The 22,390-nt window shown below is 41.9% G+C and overlaps 1 protein-coding gene across 5 annotated transcripts in view; it reads right to left on the reverse strand.

The window, feature by feature from the left end:
• Positions 1-22,390, reverse strand: part of ATP2B2 (ATPase plasma membrane Ca2+ transporting 2) — a 340,359-nt gene that overhangs the window by 37,641 nt on the left and 280,328 nt on the right. For all 5 annotated transcript variants that reach the window (XM_084633885.1, XM_084633884.1, XM_084633883.1 and 2 more), the window contains 2 exons: positions 3,924-4,030; positions 2,866-3,057 (listed from right to left, as the gene is read on the reverse strand). In XM_084633885.1, the coding sequence (XP_084490011.1) occupies positions 2,866-3,057; positions 3,924-4,030 (299 nt within the window). The remainder of the gene's footprint in view (positions 1-2,865; positions 3,058-3,923; positions 4,031-22,390) is intronic.

A 22,390-nucleotide genomic window follows, 5' to 3' on the forward strand; every position in this document is an offset into this window, starting at 1 on the left:
GACAGTTGTACTTAAGATAGTGTTTCATTTCTAAAGTGCGTTTTCAAGTACTTTTAATTTTTGCCAAATTTTTAGCCTTGTCAGCTGAGACTTTCAAGGTTTAGTCTTTGCCAAAATATGAATTCTGTTTTAAAGTCCAAGAAAAACTCATCAATTTTTGAGTACGGAGCGTTTTAAAAAATGTAACCTTTTACAAACAACTACAAAGCGATTCCCTGCCTCTCTCTTGGGGTTTGCTATTCTATTGTAGAATTAAACAATTTCAAATAGATTTATTCTGATAAAAATGTATTAACCTTGGGAGATGAGTTTATTTTTAACAGAATGATTGTAAATTCAAAAGCATAGGACTGTGGGAAATGAGTTTGAAGGAGCAGGGAAGATAGTTACAGGTCACTTGGGCAAAACTTTTCTTCATCATATACTTTTAGGATCTGGTTCAATTCCTGTTGGAAGCCAATGGAAACACTCCCAATGTCTTCAATGGAAGTTGAATAGAGTCCTTGGACTGGCAGGGGGAAAAAAATCACAGAGCAAGCTCTGTATACAATTTTTAAACATTAGTAATTTCTTTATTTGAAAAAAATATATTTTCAAACACAACAAATTAACTACCCACACAATTATGTTTGAGTTATCTAAGCGCAAAAAGGAACATCATTATTTAAGAAGTGGGTTACATTTTCTTTCAAGCTCACAAAGTAATTGAAAATTGCTGGAGACCAAGCATGAGAAATTTAATCCTACAAGAACTGTTTTGGGGAAGGAGGCAGAGTAATGATCGAATGACTGAAAACAGGGATTTAAAAGGAAATAGCCACCTCAACCACAACCATGACATCAGCGACATGATGCTGTAATAATTCGTTTTCTGTAATATTTGTATTTTCCTCTTCCTCCTTAGTTACCAGCCATTAGCCCTTAACACTAAATATTCTTTCAATATGCTTTGAAATATTCCTGAAGGGAAAAGGCCATCACCTAACCTCTGCCTCCTCCCCATCCACAATATTTCCTTTCTTCCCACCTGTCCGTAGGCTCAATTGTGACGATAAGGCATGGCCAAAGTAGGGATCAATATGGAGGTGCACCAGCAATTCACAGGAGAGCAAGGAGATTGTTGCTACTTTGCTTCCCTTTGACAGGATACAACAGGTATTTCACCTGGTTAAGGTAATTTCCACTGGCTTCTGTAAAGCCATTCCTGCTTCCTCTGGTGAATGGCCCTATGATCACACAGTCCTTGTGCCCAGAGGAGTTAAATGAACACAGTTGTGTCCAGTCCCTGTGAAGGTGCTCACCAGGGCCACCGGGGACTACTTGAGACCTTTCCACACCTTGCCAAATACAACTGAGACCCGAGAATTCAGAAGAATAAGTTGAAAGGAGCTTAACCTCTCGGCTTAATGGAGAGACCAGGTCTCAAGTTTCACGTAATGATTCCATGACTGCAATGTAAGCGTACTCCTGAAGTGTGGCTAATGACTTATTCATTGTTTTGCTCATAGGTGTATGTGTCAGAGATGGAATTTACCTGCAGTGACAGACATGTACATTTGTGTAATGGGCAGTAAGGGGAGCTGTGATGTTCTCACAGGTGTGCATTTCTTCTATCAAGCTTAGGCTTTTGCAACAGCACCTATCTCCAGTATATGCCGCTCTTGAGCATTGTTATTTTGGGGCTATGGTGTAAATGCTAACAGCAATGTCCTTTGCTTTTTAATATTGGAGGAAGAAAACCCACTTTCTCCATTAGTTATACACACGCCCCTGCCCCTTGCTGAACAAAATGAGACAATAAAAAGGAGGTATGCTTATTAAAAAGTGGTGATGTTGAAGTGGAGTTTACTTTGGTTTGGCTTTTTCATGTGTGTTTGGTGAGATAGGTACATATGTAGCCTTGCACGTTAGTTGTGGCTAGGGCTGCATCTTAGGGTGCATCTACGTAGCAAAAAACCCAGCACCCGCAGAAGGGTCAACTGACTCGTTTCCACTTGGGCTGGAGCCCAAGCTTTGAACCCTGATTTACACTTAGAGATCTTCCAAACACAGCCATTAACACACCTATGAATATGTAGGTCTCTGCTGTGAAGAGGAGAGGCACAGAAAACAAACATTTAAAACACATCAGATGTCTTTGTCCTTTTAAAGCATGAGTAGAAAAATTAGGCAGGGTATTTGAGCGAGTGACAAGTACTTGGCTGAATAGGGTGACCAGATGTCCTGGCGTCATAGGGACAGTCACAATATTTGGGGCTTTGTCTTACATAGGCGCCTCTTAACCTCCACCCCCATCCCAATTTTTCACACTTTCTGTCTGGTCACCCTATTGCTGAATAGCACAAAGCTGTTGATTTTTGCCCCATTTCTCATAATGGATAAGGTTGCTAAAATAAGATGTAAATGAGGATAGCGATATTAGCAATTAGAACAGATTATTCTGGGGAAAAAATTAGTCAAAGACATTTCTGTATATGATATTTTTTGTTTTTAATTATTTGAATCAGAAAACACAAAGCACCAAAATGTTTTCTTCATTTTTAGTTGAAAGTTTCCCTGTCCAGATTACTTCTAAATGACAGTGCTGCCATCTTGAATGTACCAGCAATCGCAGTCCAATCAAAAGTAATACTTCTGGGAATATCTGTATGACTGATAAAATGAATGATTCCAGATGTAACTCTGACATGTAACTAATGATTCCCAAACTTATTACCCAGAAAAAATGCTTGCTAACTATACTGTAGGAATTAAGAATACAATGGTGACCAGTTGAAAGCATCTGTTGAAATTGGGTATTTGGCTCTTTAGATTATCAGGCAGTCCAGAATCCCTGCTTCACGTCATCTCTACGACTCAGCTTACCTGTGTAATACATGCGCCAGTGAAAGCCACAATCACAGCCACAACGTTAACAGTAAGTTGGAACTGTAGGAACTTGGAGATGCTATCATAGACATTACGGCCCCACATTACAGCCTTCACAATGCTACTGAAATTATCATCCGTCAAGATAATATCTGAGGCTTCCTTTGCAACATCAGTACCTGCAATACCCTGGAAAAAAATTGCAGAAAATTATGATAAAAATGAGTTATTGGAAAGAAAAAGCAGTAGTTAGAAAATAGATCTTTGGACATCCCTTCCCACTGCACATTTATGCTTTGACCACTGAATGAAATAATAGTATTTGGTGAGTACATGCTGCGTCTTGGACATGTTGGATAATAGGTTTGGAGGTATGCGCCGATAGACAGCAAAGGAACACCTTGTGATGAACTATTTGAGTATTTTATGATAGCAACCGATGCTGACTAAGGGAGCGAACATCCATGTGTCGCTGGAGTTCTCATGTTTGGTTTTTTTTTAAATATGCATATACAGAATTGCCAGCACAAACTGGAATTGCACAGCTCAATTTGAATTCAGCATCTATTATGCTGTCAATTTCTTCTGTTTTCAGATGCTGTTGCAGTAGTGCCACAAAATGTTGGAGGACTAGTAAGTTGTATTTGGAGGTGGATTTTTACCAAGTCAAAATAATGTCCTATTAAATTGGAGAGTGTTCTTCCTGCGCCACCTTGCTATCAGGGAGAATACTGAATGCACTTTCCTCTACTGGCATCAGCATTCTGTATATTTTCAATATTTATTTTGATAAGATTCTTGCAAAAATCAGCCAAGCAAAACTCCTCCTCTGTTTATCACAATGTGTAAAAGTGGATTCTGAAACTGCATTAAAACTGCTGACGTGCTGATTACAGCCATTTCTAGAAAACGGAAACTTCTCCACATGCTTCTTGCTTCACTAAATGAACAATCACTGAACCATTTCACTCCATGTGTTACATAAACAGAAAAACTCCCTTTAAGCAAATCTATGATGCAAATAAAGTGACAACTGGCTATGTTCAGGGTCATACCATTGCAAAGCCAACATCGGCTTTTTTAAGTGCTGGTCCATCATTGGTTCCATCACCAGTCACTGCAACAACCTGCCTCTGCTCCACCTGTGTGCTGTCAATAATACCTGCAAAATATATCGACAATACATAGAATATTCACCTTAAGAATAAGAGGGTCCATTCTAAAGCAAAATATCTGGCTGATGTGTCATGGCCCCCCCCCCAGAGAATACAGATTTAGTTCCCATGGAAAATGACGTAGTAAGCCATATAAGTGACTCCTGCCATCATTACGGAGGATCATACGGGGACTGATCCTGCATCCAACAAAATCATTGGCAAAACTCTCATAAGCTTCAATAGGAACAGGATCAGCCCATTATGTGTTTCCTTGTGAAAGATGAAGATTTCTACTATTTGAAACTTTGTTTCCCAATATTATCCACTGAGGCCGCAATTCCCTGATTAACTGTAACGGGACTTGAGTATGTGCTTCAGTGCCTTGTTGAATGAGGACAGACTTAAGAAACAGCTTAAGACAGACATACATGCTTTCCTAAATCCAAGCCTTCATTGGCACATCTGGCTTTTTGGGACATCTCCAGGGAAGTTTAGCCTACATACCCAGACCAAAACTGCTATTTTCTGGAGCTATATTAGGATTTTCCTCAGACATATTCAGCTCTGCCAAGTACTGAAGTGACGAATAAAGCAATATCAACTAAACAAGAAATTTTGAAGTAATACATTTTAGTGTACTAGAAGTATAAATAATAATAATGCTTCGTATTTCTCTAATTACTTCCTTCCAAGGACCTTAAAATGTTTTATAACAGGAACAAATTCAGTCTCCTCTCATCCTGATGCAACAGGAAAGTATTTTCCACACTCTACAGATGGGGAGACTGAGGGAGTGATTTAAATTACTTGCCAGAGGTCACACAAGAAACATTATACTTTAGTCATAAGATCATCATTACACTAAGTTTCATTTCCAAATTTAATTTGGAGTACATGATGAGTTGTGTTTATTGCCTTTGATACACATGCTGAAAAAAATGCTATAATTAAGGCCTGCATTGTTATTTAAGCAAAGTCACAGAGTTAAATCTGTTAGATTATAGGATCTAATAATTACTAGTTATTGAACCACTCGTGTATGCTATGTTTATTGTATATACAGCAAACTTTTCAAATTTTGTTATATTGAACATCAAGATCTTAAACTTTTATATCCACCCATAATTTTCTTTCTGTAATACAGAACAATATGCTAGATCTTTAATATTAAAGGCGATACTAATTCACTAATAAGGCTAATTATTGCTATTAATCATTTAGGTATCATTTAAGACAATGTTATATTACAGACTGCAAATAGGAATTGCTTCACACGGGAGCATATTGTGCTAGATCAGACACTGAATGAACCCAAAGGAGGTATAATAGCCTGACGCCTAAGTATACAAAAATAACCATTCCCATAAATGACCAAATGAAGGAAGACACTGTCCAGATAAAGGGTAACATTTACAGAAGCATTTGAGTGACTTAGGAGCCTAACTCCCCTTTTCAAAAAGGGCACAGACACTGAGACATTGAGTCCCATTGATTTTCAATGAGACAGAAGCATTTTTGACAATTTTACCCAACATCCATAGACTGTATTTCAAAACTAGGGTTTGCTGCTTCTCCCATTGAAGAATGGGAGCTTTATCACCAATTTAAATGTAAGCAGAATCAGATGCAAAGTATTACATGTGTTAACAACTTCCCAGATTATTAAAACTAGTTTTTATTTTAATTGATTTTAATGTTCATAATTTATTCTGGTTGTTTAACCTTTCCACTTAAACCAGCTTGGATGGTGAAACTAGATGAGCCAGTTTAAATCCCCCTGAGACACCCATGTCTGCCATTCTCCTGCAGTGCTTCTAGTTGCCATGCATAAGTAATCCCTATTATTTGTTCCCATTTCCCTGGGCTCTGTTGTCATTTCGGTCAGCTTAATGTGATGGAAGGTGACTGGCCCATCATGGATGCTACCATAAATTAATAAATACAAAGTTTCATTAGGTTTTTATTTTTATCGTTGATTACGTTTCTATTCTCATACTCTAGTGTAGTGTTCTCAAAGTGCAGGGCACATCCATAAAGGACTAGCTGGGGACTGACAGTTAAGAGAGAGCTGAACTCCTCTCTCTGTTGCTATTCTTTCATTTTAAAGAAATAAGTTTCTAGTTACTGTAATTAAATATTCAAAACATGAAGAGGATTATACCTGAGTTTGCAGAGAGCCTGAAACAATAACTGGGATGTGAAATGTCCAGTACATTTCAATGAGAGCTAAGTCAAATGCATATAATGGCATTTTACATGTAAACATTATTAACTGTGTCACTGCCCATCAAAGCATGTAACTTGAACTACCAGTGTGATGCTGTGGCCAAATGGGCTAATGCAATCCTTGGATGCATGAATAGGGGATTCTCAAGTAATAGAGAGGTTATTTTACTTCTGTATTTGGCACTGACATGGCCTCTGCCAGAAAACTGTTTCCAATTTTGGTGTCCACAATTCAAGAAAGATGTTGAAAAATTGGAGAGGGTTCAGAGAAGAGCCATAATTATGATTAAAGGATTAGAAAACATGCCTTATAGTGACAGATTCAAGGAACAAAATTTAGCTAGTTTAACAAGATTAAGGGTTGACTTGATCACAATCTATAAGTACCTACATGGGGAACAAATATTTGAAAATGGGCTCTTCAGTCTAGCAAAGAAAGGTATAACACAAGGATCTTGAAGTTAAATTCACACTGGAAATAAGATACATTTTTAATTGTGAGAGTAATTAACTATTGGAATAATTTACCAAAGCTCATGGTGTATTCTCCATCACTGGCAATTTTTAAAATCAAGACTGGATGTTTTTTTTTTTCTAAAGGATATGCTCTAGGAATTATTTTGGGGAAGTTCTATGGCCTGTGTTATACAAGAGGTCAGACTAGATGATCAGAATGGTCCCTTCTGGCTTTGGAATCTATGAAAAAAGATAACTGTCATAATATGAAGATTTTACACCTGCGTTTCCCAAAGGGGAGGGAAGCAGAAGCTATATAAATTAAAGAAAAAGGCGCTTAGCAACAAATGTTGGAATTGTCGGGGGCATGACTGGTTTAATTGTCCTGATTGGGAGCTCTGCTTGCAAATGTTTGGAATACACTGCACTTAAATACTGCTGCAGTGTTTGAGTTTCCAACACATCAGGGTAAAGTGTAAATGAAAAAAACCAAAATATTTTAACTGGAACTTTTTTTGTTTGTTTTTTTTTAAAAAGACCACGTAAACATTTCTGTTCACATTCAGTTTTGTAGCCCTGAAATTACATTTGTTTGTATTTCATTAACAAACAAGGTCTAGACTACCTGGAAGTTTGCCTTTTTACCACATGAACGTAATCCCTTTTATTTTACATTAATCCAGTCTCATAATACTACTTTTATGTATTATGCTTCATAATAAAGATGCTGAAGGAGAACTCATAATGCTTTATCATTAATACATCACTAATACATTTGTCACAGTGTGTCATGGTTAACAATACCTACATTTAAATGGAATCATTTGGGACAACTCAGTTTATAGAAAAAAAAGGAAGCATTTTAATGCACTTTTAATTTAATTACATTTATTTCAATAGTATAGAAATCTTACCAAGGTTTCAGACTTTCACAATGGTTATGAAAGTCTATCAGTCCAGGTACAAATCTACTCACATCTACCCTTACCCGGGGGAAAATTATCATGAAAAAATTAGTATTTAAAAATTAACAAAATAATATTACTTGTGCTCCCTTCCGGCCTTAAACTCTATGAATCCGTGAACTGGAATTTTGAGACTCTTGTTTAATTAGCCACAGACATACGGAATCTTCTAAAGTTGTAAACAAAGGGAAATAAGTTCCAAGGATGGTCATTGTATTGCCTAGCGGAACTATATTTGTTTCCCTTCCTAATCTGCTTCTGTTCCTGTGCCACAACTGGTGTATGACATGCAATTCCCATCTGTTCTTCATGATCTCGTTAAAATGGAACACAGTGGTATCTTGGAGAAAAAGCCTCTTTATTAATATCATGGCTAAATCAGAACAGTTCACCCTTTTAGGTTTTAGGTCAATAAACCACTAGAATGCAACCAGAGAAAAAGAGGTCCTACCGCAATGCCAATGGTTTTGATCATATCATGGAACAATATAATCATCTAGTGTCAATGAAACTGAACTATATAAGATATAGGGCCAAGGTAGAGAAGAAGAATGTCAGTGGTATGAAACACAGTCCAAGTTCATTGGACACTTGCATAGACTCCTTAGAGGAATACACAGCTTCTGTGAAGGATATTTCCTTCTTATTCAATCAGCTGAAAAATCATGACAAAACTGGTCCAAATAGCAAAACCACCAGTAACTTGGATCCCATAAAAGACAATCATCATACCCCAGGACATACCTTTGTGAAAAGCTCTCAAATATTGGATAAACTATCTGGGGTAGATGATCCGAGATTGGGGAGCAATAACCATCCCACCACTCTTGATAAAGTTGAGGCTTATCATACACCCAGAAGCACTGAAAGCTCTGAGCAGTGTACTGTCACTCCTTCCAGAGCCAATTAGTGTTCCTCTAGACTTACTAAAAGTCAGAAAAGAGCAAGTAGGCTAAAATCATCACTGAAGGCAATCTTCCAACCTTCCTGAAGGATGCAATTATCTGTCCCGTTCTCAAGAAACTAACAATTCCCGTTTGCATTGAAATGATATTTCGCTTGTCTACAAATCAAGCAACTTTAGTATAAGGACTAGAAAGGGAGCTGAAGTATATTGCCTCTTCTGGTGGCATTTGGCTAAGACAGTCTGTGACTGAATTTTGAGACTAGTGACAGGCTGGGGAGAAAGGCATTTCAAGATAAATAGGCTTTGATGTTTCCTGACTAAGCCAAAAAAATCTCAGAGAAGGGAGTAAAAATGTAAAATGATTAAAAGAATTTTCCTTGCTAGGACCTATCACAGCACTTCTCTTTCTCACTAATGCTTGTGGAAGAAAAAGTAATCTTTTCACCAGTTTCCATGAGGTTATGATTTCTTGACCTCCAGAAGGTTGGAGTTACTAGGATCTGCTAGTCAAACTGCAAATACTGATGAATTTGAGTTGACTAAGATTTCATATATACTAGAACTTGAATAAATGATTACTTTATTCTGATTTTTATAAGGTCTAATGATTAGTTTGTGTTTTCAATGTGTGCAGTGATTTGCCTTGGATATCACCAAATAAGCAACACCATTAGCTCTTACTATTTGGTTATTTACACTTCTTTCTTCACCTCTTGTTATTAACACATCCTTTCATGTTCATCTAATAATTTTTGAAGATACTTTTAAAAACCCAGCACCGAAGCAGTTAGTCTCTTGAACCCACCATTCTTTTGCAAAGCACTAAAAACCAGATTCCATTGCCACCTGACATCTGCCAACATCCTGGGCCTCTCACAATCGGTCTCCAAAGTGAAATCATGGCAAGGATAAACTGCATTAACTGCTGACCTCACAGTGGTTATGAACTGAGACCTAACCTCAATGCTTATATGATTCTACTACCTCTCTTCTGCCTTCATAGATTGATTGCAAGGTCCTGATAACTCACTGACAAGGTTTTGTAGGAGTGGACTTAATAGCATTCTGAAGGCTTCAATCATTCCTCTGAAAAACAACCCAGACTACTGTGATAAACAGCTCCTTATCCTCCAGAACACTCAGATGCAGCATCCTGAAAAGATCAAGACTTTTTAATCTTATTTTTAACATTTGCATGTGATGTCATGGTGATACACACTTATCATCAATATGCATCTTTACATCTTCACTTAAACATATACCACTAATGCCATCACAAAGATGTGTCAAATGCTGGTGAGAGATAAGCACTTGGACGAAAAACAGCTAGATCAGGCTTAACCCAGGTAAGACTAAAGTGATTTGGTAGGAAAATGGAAATACTGTGAGCAGCCTGGCAGGACACTGATTTCTACCTTCATCAAGGACATCTGCCTTCCATTTGACAAATTAGCACCAAATTTTGGGGATTTACAGAGCTAATCCTAGTTAATGATAGTTGCAGTGGTGAGAAATACTGAGAAACTAATGCTTCTTTTTGGACCAGTACCTACCACAGTTATCCGTTTGCTTGTCAATTTCCATATTAAACTATTAACATTCACTCTACCTGGCACTGAAGGTTGAGACTCCAGCTTGCAAAGCACACAGTAGACCATTTCCCAACCACCCACAGCACTTCAGACCAGTGCTCAGAACCCTTTACTGGTTTATCATTCATTAATAGAGCCAATCAAGGTTCTGGTCTACAGCTTACAGGTCCCACTGGGCAGAGACCAATTCTCCGTTCATGACCTGCCTGGACAACTACACTCATCTAAGACAATGCAGCTGAGGGTGAAGCTCAGAAGAGCTGGCAATTAGGGATCTTTGGTGGAGGGCCAGTGATTGTGAAATGGCCTATAACAGGAGACCAGCACGGGCTATTTTCAGTATAAGATGAAAATCGACCAGTTTGCAAAAGTCTCCCTTAATAATTGAGGAAAAAGAATTAATAATAAATATATTTGTATAAAGAATATAATGACAAAAGCAGGCTCACACCAAAAAAAGGTGATGAGCAAGGTCCACTGTATGAGAACCTTATTTATGGTACTGTGTTTATAGGATCTGTTATAGCGTTCAGTGAAGAATATCGATAGGGATGGGACCTGATTCAGAGAATGGGCACTTCACTACAACTCCATTGGTTCACAGTTTCTGTAAGAATATATTTTGGTTTCAAATGCTCACTTTTAGAGTGAGAGAAACAGTTGATGGTAAACAACTTTAGTCCAGTCAGATGCTTACATACAGAGTTTTAACACACAGCTCCACAAGATATGGAAGAACAACTCCAAGAGTCATGTGGTTTCCCAAACTATCTCCCCTTACATATCTCTGATCCGAACCCCTCAACATGATCTGGATGTAGCCATAAGCATCTACTACTCCAGTACAGGACAACAAGATCTCATATACAACTTAAAATGAAATATATCAACTCACATGTCTCCCTACCTTCAAGGAGCTGTTAGATCAAATCCCCCCTGGATCATATTACAGAGATTATTAGTCAGCAAGTGTGTCTTCCATTTCATCTATAAGTAAACCCCTTTCTACCCGCTGCTTAGATCAAAGGCATCGACAAGTGAAGCCTTAGGTTTCACTTCATTGCAGCATAAATGCCAGGTTATTTTAACACATCTCAGTAGCAATGCCACCCTTCGAGTTATCTGTAAAATACTATTTGTTTTAAAAGAACAGAACAGATTGGGATTTAGTTGTCCCTTCCCACGCCTGCCAATAAACTGAAACAATGAGAGACAAGGAATGCTAGAAATATGAAGATTCCAGGCACACTTATGTTTAGGCACTATTGGTCCACTATGATGGATCACCTAATATGTATTTCTTTTACAAATTTAATACAAGCAATTGTATTAAATATATCTTCTAAAAATATTTGCTCAGCTCACATCAACCTTTAAAATTTAGATACATTTCCTTACTTTAAAACTTTTACAGGCTCTTGGTTAATCATATAATAATTTAGAGCTTTTACTTAAAAGGAAACTTGAAATAAAATTAGTCACAGTTAAAACCCTTCTTCCCATGAGGCCCACTGCCAATTACTGTGTTCTTACAATCAGATTACATTTTTTTCTATTCTGCTGCTATGTGAATGACTCTCAGATGTAATAGGGGAAACTGACTGACTATAGAGAGAACAGTGAAACTGACTATTTACAAGAGTGTTTCAAATCCAGAAGTATACTGATAAAAATATAGAAAATAATTTTTCCTCTAGTTTCTTTCAGTTTTGTTAATCTTAGGACCTGGATCCTGCAAACGTACTCACGTGAGTTGTCCCATGGACTATTCACATGCAAAAAGTTAAGTGTTTAAGTGTGTGCAGAATTAGGCCCTTGGGATGGGGGGTGGGGAGGGATGTAACTTGTAACAACAGTGGGTACATTTGCAGACAGAACTGTGATATAAGTGCCTGGTGCTCCAATATAAACATTACATACTATTAGAATGAAACAGAAAAGAATATGACTGCAGACCCTTGTCCTGCAATCAGATCAGCAGATGCAGACACCTGAGCCCATGCAGAACCCACTGATTTCAATAGGGCTGGAGCAGACATTTGTTTGGGAACATCCAATTACTAGACTGAGGCCTTAAAGGGTAACCTCAAAGCACCATGGGGCTGCTACATGTTATATACAGAATACATATTATAAAATGCATGCACACGCACACACACACACACAGGGGATTCATTTCTAGATTGAAATAAATCTAATCTTCATGTCCAAGAAAAAAACTTCTCAAACCTATTTTGGAAGCTGAAAACTCCAGTGCCTTGGAGCATCCTTACATATGTAACAAAGTAGTGCCTTCCCAACTTGAAATGCTGAACGATGCCTTTCTGAGTCTCAATGTTACAAAAGAACAAAAAATGCATAATAAAAGTGTCTTATGCTATATAAAAATGATTTCTGCTGAGCAGGATTGTGGCAGTGAAATAAAAAAGTGCTCCCTCCCTCCGGCAGCTGTATGTCATTAAAAATTAAATATGAAAGTTTGTTTTGTGATGTGTACTTTTAGCCCTAGAGTGAACCTAATGCATCAAAGAGAAAACTCTCTCTGTCCCCCAAGTGACTGAGAAACACGTACCTCAGAACTAGTGAACATTTAAATAATTTCCTGTAACTTTTAAGGGCCCTTGAAGTGTTATAAATGAAAAAAGTTTCACAGCCATGAAGAGCTGCTCTTAAACTGCATTGAATAATTTGTTTTTTCATTTGACCTCATCATCATCTCTAAAATGTTACCAACAATACCAGTTATATAAGATATTTTGCAATGGAATATCTTTTTCAAAATCTCATACTGCACATACAGTAAATCTTGTTAATATTTTGTTGTTTACTTCTCTTCAACTCTGTTCATTTAATTTTCCTCTTAGGGGAAAATCCTGTATGATTCACTCACACAGGCAGTCTCCAACAGTTTGTTTCCTTGATTTTATGACATTCTCAATACGCACTTCCATTAGAATTTAGAACCATGCACCGATATTAGGCTTTAGGGTAAGAATCTGTCTTGCATCTCAGAAGCGCAGCACAGAACTTTTGAGGGCTTTAAGCTGCCTTTGCACCCTTGCAATTTTGGGCTGTTCTGGGGGCCTAAACAGCACCTGGCATAATTTAGTCCTGAAAAGCTAAGCTACAGCTGCTTGTATCTGTCTTCTGAGAAGCAGCAGTGAAGCCCAGAGTACCCACCATGCTACGTTGCTACCCCTGACACATTCCCTATGCCCAGGTTAGAAGGGGACGAGGGAAGGGTCTTCAGAAGACAGTCTATGGCTATCAACTTCCGTTCCTGTGTCAGGGGAATTCTCTTTTAGCCAGAGCCAGGGCTTTAAGAGATCATTTACACCACATTCTGCCTCCTTTACCCAACATACTGAGGCTGGAGGGAGGGTCAGAATCACCCTACATTTTCAAAAGTACACGGCTGCTACTCTGAAACCATTCATTTACAATGGGACTTATGCTCCCCAAAGTCATTTAGATGCTTTTCAAAATTCCACCCTAAGTTCCTGTGTCATCAGTTCAATATACAGGATAAAAGGATGGAGTCAGCAGCTATTTCTCACCCAGAATCTGAAAATACTTTAAGATTAAATCAGACCAACCACTAACACCCCATAGCACATATATCAGCCTGTATCACAGCCCTTCATCCCAACAGCCTGATTGTAGACATAGGCCTTGGAGTATGCCCTCAGGACCAACAGATTCAGGTTTCAGACCAAGGAAGGAACTGGTTCCACAGTGGAGGGGCCTCCATGGACAACACCCTGGAAACAGCACCTCTCTTTTCCATGAAAGAGACTCCATCTTGAGTGCCTCCGCTGACTGCAGCTGTGGCAGTGGGGTGGGGACTGCACTTTATAAGTCAAAACAAACTCCTAAATATACACCTGGAACCTGCAGACAGCCAGTGGGGACTGAGGAATTAAATCAGTTTTATGCCAAAATGGAATCTGCTTTTTAAAACATGTAACCTTGCATTTAACCTCAAATGTGGCAGAACTTCAGTCATGTGAATGGAGTCAGCATGATGAAAAGACTCTCTTCCTAATACACAGATTCTCAAACTGTGGGGCATCCCTCCCTCCTTGGGGGTCATGGAGGAAAGTTTGGGGCAGGAGGGGGGTGAGCAGCAACACCAGGTGGCTTGTGTCAGCCACACAGTTGGGCCCAGGCAAGGGAGCACCACCTCCACAGCCTCTCCTCACCTCAGTAAGCCACCCAGACTGGGTCAGTTGAACATTCACCACAGTCGTGCCGATGTCTGCTCCAGGCAACCTTCGTGCCCAGGGCTGGCTCTGCCCCCAGAGACCATCAAAACGTGCCTTCCCGCAACCTGGAAATCCAAGGGGGGAGGGGCAGGTATTGGCCCTGCCCTAGCAGTGCAACCTGGATGCAAGGTAGAAGCAGCCCACTGCTGAGGAAGCCTTGGCTGTGTCATTGGTAAGTATTGGTGTATTTGAAACTTAAAGGTACAGGTAATTTAATTCAAGTTGTGTTAAGGTCTCTGTGAGGTTTATGAGCAGGCTATCAAGCATACTTTTGTGTGTGTATTTTTGTCTGGGTTGTGGGGGACACAACCAAAAATTGGGGGGCTCAGCTTAAAACGTTAAAAACCGCTCTCCTAAAGATCTCAGCAAGAAGAGCTCTTACCCTTGCATTGCTGTTTTTAGGTAAGTTTGAATATATGTATTTTAAATTGTGGGTTATTTTTAATCAACAGCTGCATACAAATATCAAAAAAATCTATAGCTCCTCTCTCATTAATAACTGTTAGTTCTTCCTACTTCTTATTAAGTACCTCTTACCTGCATACATGCTCTTCCACTCCCAGTCCATGCCACATTCTAATCTAAGGGCATGTCTACACTTATCTCTGGAGCGACTGATCCAGCAGGGGGCCGATTTATCGCGTCTAGTGAAGACATGATAAATTGACTGCCGAGCGCTCTCCCGTCGACTCCGGTACTCTACCAGAGTGAGAAGCGCAGGCGGAGTCAATGGGGGAGCGTCAGCAGTCAACCTACCGCAGTGTAGACATCATGGTAAGTAGATCTAAGTACGTAGACTTCAGCTACATTATTCACATAGTTGAAGTTGCGTAATTTATATCGATTCCCCCGCGGAGTGTAGACCAGGCCTAACTGAAAAGCTGCAATGAAAATATTGACAAGCAAGCACTAACAAGAAATCAATTAATCACATTTTAATGAATCCACATTTGTATTTCCACCACTCCTGCAAGAGAAACTTCCTTTGTTATTTCCAGTTAGATTTTTCAGGTAGCCTACAAAGACAACAGACGTGACTGCCTGGGAAACCACGTCTGCCACTCTAGAGAAGAGGAGGGGTAAGGAGACAGGCAGTAAAAGAGTCTGGGTATGCCCAGACATGGGCAACCACTTCATAGGATCACTAATTCACAGGGAATATGGAGGATGCATTGTATGGGTTTTCATATTCAAAACACCTGTTTATGAAGTAAACAAAAGCTGGTTTAAAATGAAACCACTTTGACCTACATTTGTTAAATACATGTTGAAACTTTGCTGAGAACTGCATTAAACCTACGAATTGTGCAGTGAGCCTGCAAACTCAGCCACAGAAAGAAATGTCAAAACTTGCACAAATGGCATTTCAGTAAATTCCCTTGTCCTGTTCATCAATGCTAAGTTGTCTATGCAGCATTTGATAGAATGCTTATCCTTAAGATACTGTATTATTTGATTCATCTTATTGATGATGTAAAGGGAAGTTTAAGTGACTTCCCTGAGGTCACAGAAGTCATCAGTGGCAGAGCTAGAAACAGAACACTACCTCACAGCACAGTGCTCCAATCATTAGACAACACTCCTGTATTATAAAAGATGACAAAGCCCTGGTCTACACTAGGAGTTGAGGTCAAATTTAGCAGCATTAAATCGATTTAACCCTGCACCCGTCCACACGACGAAGCCTTTTTTTTTCGACTTAAAGGGCTCTTAAAATCGATTTCCTTACTCCACCCCCGACAAGGGGATTAGTGCTGAAATCATCCTTGCTGGGTCGAATTTGGGGTACTGTGGATGCAATTAGACGGTATTGGCCTCCTGGAGCTATCCCAGAGTGCTCCATTGTGACCGCTCTGGACAGCACTCTCAACTCAGATGCACTGGCCAGGTAGACAGGAAAAGGCACGTGAACTTTTGAATTTCAAGTTCCTGTTTGGCCAGCGTGGCAAGCTGCAGGTGACTGCAGAGCTCATCAGCAGAGGTGACTATGATGGAGTCCCAGAATCGCAAAAGAGCTCCACCGTGGACAGAACGGGAGGTACAGGATCTGATCGGTGTATGGGGAGAGGAATCTGTGCTATCAGAACTATGTTCCAGTTTTCAAAATGGCAAAACATTTGTCAAAATCTCCCAGGGCATGAAGGACAGAGGCCATAACAGGGACCCGAAGCAGTGCCTGAGGCAAGCCTACCAGAAAACCAGAGAGGCAAACGGCTGCTCCGGGTCAGAGCCCCAAACATGCCGCTTCTATGATGAGCTGCATGCCATTTTAGGGAGTTCAGCCACCACTACCCCAGCCGTGTTGTTTGACTCCTTCAATGGAGATGGAGGCAACACGGAAGCAGGTTTTGGGGACGAGGAAGATAATGATGATGATGAGGTTGTAGATAGCTCACAGCAAGCAAGCGGAGAAACCGGTTTTCCCGACAGCCAGGAACTGTTTCTCACCCTGGACCTGGAGCCAGTACCCCCCGAACCCACCGAAGGCTGCCTCCCGGACCCGCCAGGCAGAGAAGGGACCTCTGGTGAGTGTACCTTTTAAAATACTATACATGGTTTAAAAGCAAGCATGTTTAATGATTCATTTGCCCTTGCATTCGTGGCTCTCCTGGATGTACTCCCAAAGCCTTTGCAAAAGGTTTCTGGGGAGGGCAGCCTTATTCCGTCCACCATGGTAGGACACTTTACCACTCCAGGCCAGTAGCACATACTCGGGAATCACTGTAGAACAAAGCATTGCAGTGTATGTTTGCTGGCGTTCAAACAACATCCGTTCTTTATCTCTGTGTGTTATCCTCAGGAGAGAGATATCATTCATGGTCACCTGGTTGAAATAGGGTGCTTCTCTTAAGGGGACATTCAGAGTTGCCCGTTCCTGCTGGGCTGTTTGCCTGTGGCTGAACAGAAATGTTCCCCGCTGTTAGCCATGGGGAGGGAGGAGGCAAAATGCGACCTTGGAATGAAAGCACATGTGCTATGTATAGAATGTTAACAGCAAGCTTTACCGTGAAAGAGGGTACCCATTGTTCTATAAAATATGTCTTTTTAAATTCCGCTGTCCCTTTTTTTTCTCCACCAGCTGCATGTGTTTCAAGGATCACAGGATCTTCTCCTTCCCTGAGGCTTGTGAAGATTAGAAGGTGAAAAAAACGCACTCGCAATGAAAAGTTCTCTGAGCTCATGCTGTCCTCCCACACTGACAGAGCGCAGACGAATATGTGGAGGCAGACAACATCAGAGTGCAGGAAAGCACAAAATGACCGGGAGGAGAGGTGGCGGGCTGAAGAGAGTAAGTGGCAGGCTGAAGAGAGGGCTGAAGCTGAAAGGTGGCAGCAGCGTGATGAGAGGATGCAGGATTCAATGCTGAGGCTGCTGGAGAATCAAACTAATATGCTCCAGCATATGGTTGAGCTGCAGGAAAGGCAGCTGGAGCACAGACCGCCGCTACAGCCCCTGTGTAACCAACCACCCTCCTCCTCAAGTTCCATAGCCTCCTCACCCAGACGCCCAAGAACGCAGTTGGGGGCCCTCTGGCCACCCAGCCACTCCACCCCAGAGGATTGCCCAAGCAACAGAAGGCTGGCATTCAATAAGTTTTAAATTTTTAAACTTTTAAAGTGCTGTGTGGCCTTGTCCTTCCCTCCTCCACCACCCCTCCCGGGCTACCTTGGCAGTTTATCCCCCTATTTGTGTGATGAATTAATAAAGAATGTATGAATGTGAAGCAACAAAGACTTTATTGCCTCTGCAAGCGGTGATCAAAGGGAGGAGGGGAGGGTGGTTAGCTTACAGGGAAATAGAGTGAACCAAGGGATGGGGGGGTTCATCAGGAGAAACAAACAGAACTTTCACACCGTAGCCTGGCCAGGCATGAAACTGGTTTTCAAAGCTTCTCTGATGCGCACCGCACCCTCCTGTGCTCTTCTAACCACCCTGGTGTCTGGCTGCATGTAACCAGCGGCCAGGTGATTTGCCTCAACCTCCCACCATAAACGTCTCCCCCTTACTCTCACAGATATTGTGGAGCGCACAGCAAGCAGTAATAGTGGGAATATTGGTTTCGCTGAGGTCTAAGCGAGTCAGTATACTCTGCCAGCGCGTCATTAAACGTCCAAATGCACATTCTACCACCATTCTGCACTTGCTCAGCCTGTACTTGAACAGCTCCTGACTACTGTCCAGGCTGCCTGTGTACGGCTTCATGAGCCAGGGCATTAAGGGGTAGGCTGGGTCCCCAAGGATAACTATTGGCATTTCAACATCCCCAATGGTTATTTTCTGGTTTGGGAATAAAGTCCCTTCCTGCAGCTTTTGAAACAGACCAGAGTTCCTGAAGATGCGAGCGTCATGTACCTTTCCCGGCCATCCCACGTTGATGTTGGTGAAATGTCCCTTGTGATCCACCAGTGCTTGCAGCACTATTGAAAAGTACCCCTTGCGGTTTATGTACTCGGCGGCTTGGTGCTCCGGTGCCAAGATAGGGATATGGGTTCCCCTCTATGGCCCCACCACCCTGAGGGAATCCCATTGCAGCAAAGCCATCCACTATGACCTGCACATTTCCCAGGGTCACTACCCTTGATATCAGATCATCTTTGATTGCATTGGCTACTTGCATCACAGCAGCCCCCACAGTAGACTTGCCCACTCCAAATTGATTCCCGACGGACCGGTAGCTGTCTGCCGTTGCAAGCTTCCACAGGTCTATTGCCATTCGCTTCTCAACTGTGAGGGCTGCTCTCATCTTGGTATTCATGAGCTTCAGGGCAGGAGAAAGCAAGTCACAAAGTTCCATGAAAGTGCCCTTACGCATGCGAAAGTTTCGCAGCCACTGAGAATCGTCCCAGACCTGCAACGCTATGTGGTCCCACCACTCTGTGCTTGTTTCCCGGGCCCAAAATCGGCGTTCCACTGCATGAACCTGCCTCATTAGCACCATGATGCCCACATTGCCAGGGCCCGTGCTTTGAGAGAAGTCTGTGTCCATGTCCTCATCACTCTCATCACTGCGCTGACGTCAGCTACTCGCCCGGTTTCGCTTTGCCAGGTTCTGGTGCTGCATATACTGCTGGATAATGCGTGTGGTGTTTAATGTGCTCCTACTTGCCAAAGTGATCTGAGCGGGCTCCATGCTTGCCGTGGTATGGCGTCTGCACAGAACAAAGGTGCGGAACGATTGTCTGCTGTTGCTCTGACGGAGGGAGGGGCGACTGACGACATGGCTTACAGGGTTGACTTACAGGGAATTAAAATCAACAAAGGGGGTGGCTTTACATCAAGGAGAAACAAAAACAGCTGTCACACAGAATGGCCCCCTCAAGGATTGAACTCAAACCCCTGGGTTTAGCAGGCCAATGCTCAACCCACTAAGCTATCCCTCCCTCTGGTATTTCAGGCAGGACTGAATCTCCATTGAAGTTTTCAAGGTGCCCCTGACAGACTTCACCAAAACAATTGTTGGCCGTTGATTTCATGGAGAGAAGGAAGGAGGGAGGGACGGGGGAGCAAATGAATACAAAACAAATCTGGTCTATTTCTTGTTTTGATCCTCTCCATCTATCTTTTACATCTTTGGCTGGCAGCAGACGGTGCAGTAGGGCTGCAAGCCATCCACATCATCTGGCTGCTCGGCAGAAGATGGTGCAAGAGGACTGCTAGCCATCCTTATCTCCTGCCTGCCCGGCAGAAGATGGTGTAATAGGACTGCTAGCCATCCTCATCTCCTGCCTGCTCACCGTAAGATGGTACAATAGGACTGCCTGCAGGACTAAAGAGAATGACCTGGTCGAGTCACTCCTAATTTAGTCCCTGCACCCATGTCTGCCCAGGCGCTCCTGACCGACCTTACCGAGGTGGCCAGGAGCACCTCGGACACGATGACGATGGTTTTCAGGCCTATTGCACCGTCTGCTGCCACAAGGCAATGGGTTGCTGCTGCTGTGTAGAAATGCAGTACTGCGTCTGCCAGCACCCAGGAGACATACGGTGACCGTGAGCTGAGCGGGCTCCATGCTTGCCGTGGTATTGCATCTGCACAGGTAACTCAGGAAAAAAGGTGCAAAACGATTGTCTGCCATTGCTTTCACGGAGGGAGGGAGGGAGGAAGGACCTGATGACATGTACCCAGAACCACCCGCGACAATCTTTTTTACCCCATCAGGCATTGGGATCTCAACCCAGAATTCCAATGGGCGGCGGAGACTGCGGGAACTGTGGGATAGCTACCCACAGTGCAACACTCTGGAAGTAGACGCTAGCCTCAGTACTGTGGAAGCATTCTGCCAAGTTAATGCACTTAGAGCATTTTGTGTGGGGACACACACAATCGACTATATAAAAACAATTTATAAAAAAACGACTTCTATAAATTCGACCTAATTTCGTAGTATACACATACCCAAACAAAACAAAAAAAACCCACTTTTGTTGAGTTTCCTCTCCCCTCCCTTCCCTTCTCTCACACATTTCTCCTCACCTCCCTCATATTTCTACCCTATCACTAAAGCCTTGTCAATACTGGAAAGGGCTTGCTGGTGTAACTATAGTGGCAAACCCTCCTAGTGTAGACACAGCTTATACGAGCAAAAGAATGCATTTTACTGCTATTGCTTTCTCAAACAAAATAAGCTCTTAAGTGTTTGCAATATTGGTCCAAAAGAAAATAATTAAAGTATTCAATTTTAATGAGGACATAAACCCCAAGTACATGAGCCTAAAATCTGGCACTGAAGTGTTTACATGTTAACAGCACAGATCTATGTCATTCTATTAATCTTTCTCTGCTTTACTGTGCTGTCATAGAATCATAGAAGATTAGGGTTGGAAGAGACCTCAGGAGGTCATCTGGTCGAATCCCCTGCTCAAAGCAGAACCATCACCAACTAAACCATCCCAGCCAGGGCTTTGTCAAGCCAGACCTTAAAAATCTCTAAGGATGGAGATTCCACCACCTCCCTAGGCAACCCTTTCCAGTGCTTCACCACCCTCCGAGTGAAATAGTGTTTCCTAATATCCAACCTAGACCTCCCCCACTGCAACTTAAGACCATTGCTTCTGTTCTGTCATCTGCCACCACTGAGAACAGCCTAGCTCCATCCTTTTTGGAACCCCCCTTCAGGTAGTTGAAGGCTGCTATCAAATCCCCCCTCACTCTTCTCTTCTGCAGACTAAATAACCACAGTTCCCTCAGCCTCTCCTGGTAAGTCATGTGCCCTAGCCCCCTAATCATTTTCACTGTGCTCTCCAATTTCTCCAGTGGGGGGACCAAAACTGGACACGATACTCCAGGCGTGGCCTTACCAGTGCCAAATAGAGGGGAATAATCAATTCCCTCGATCTGCTGGCAACGCTCCTACTAATACAGCCCAATATGCTGTTGGCCTTCTTGGCAACAAGGGCACACTGCTGACTCATATCCAGGTTCTCGTCCACTGTAATCCCCAGGTCCTTTTCTGCAGAACTGCTGCTTAGCCAGTCGGTCCCCATCCTGTATTGGTGCATGGGATTCTTCCTTCCTAAGTGGAGGACTCTGCACTTGTCCTTGTTGAACCTCATCAGATTTCTTTTGGCCCAATCCTCCAATCTGTCTAGGTCACTCTGGACCCTGTCCCTAAACTCCATTTTTTTTTATAGTGGCATAACTGCATCAATATTAGGGCTTTTCCCAGTAGAGAAATGTTGTTAAACAATCACACCCCTGACCAACACTTGCTCTACTAGCCAAAGTTTCTAGCCCAGACCTGGCCTGGCCTAACTCTCTGATGAGTGAAACAATTGTGACATGAGAAATAACACAGCTAGCTCCTGGCTCCTCCTCTTTCTCCCTCCACTCTGCCCTACCAACAGTACATTGCTGTGTATCTGGATTGTAATATCAAAAACAAGTACAGTAGGTGACACTATTAGACAACAATGGCTACTCAATACTCAATACTCACGCACACATGGATTATTT

This window comes from Lepidochelys olivacea (genome assembly GCF_965140295.1).
Source record: "Lepidochelys olivacea isolate rLepOli2 genome assembly, chromosome: 7".
In the NCBI taxonomy this organism is placed as follows: domain Eukaryota; kingdom Metazoa; phylum Chordata; order Testudines; family Cheloniidae; genus Lepidochelys; species Lepidochelys olivacea.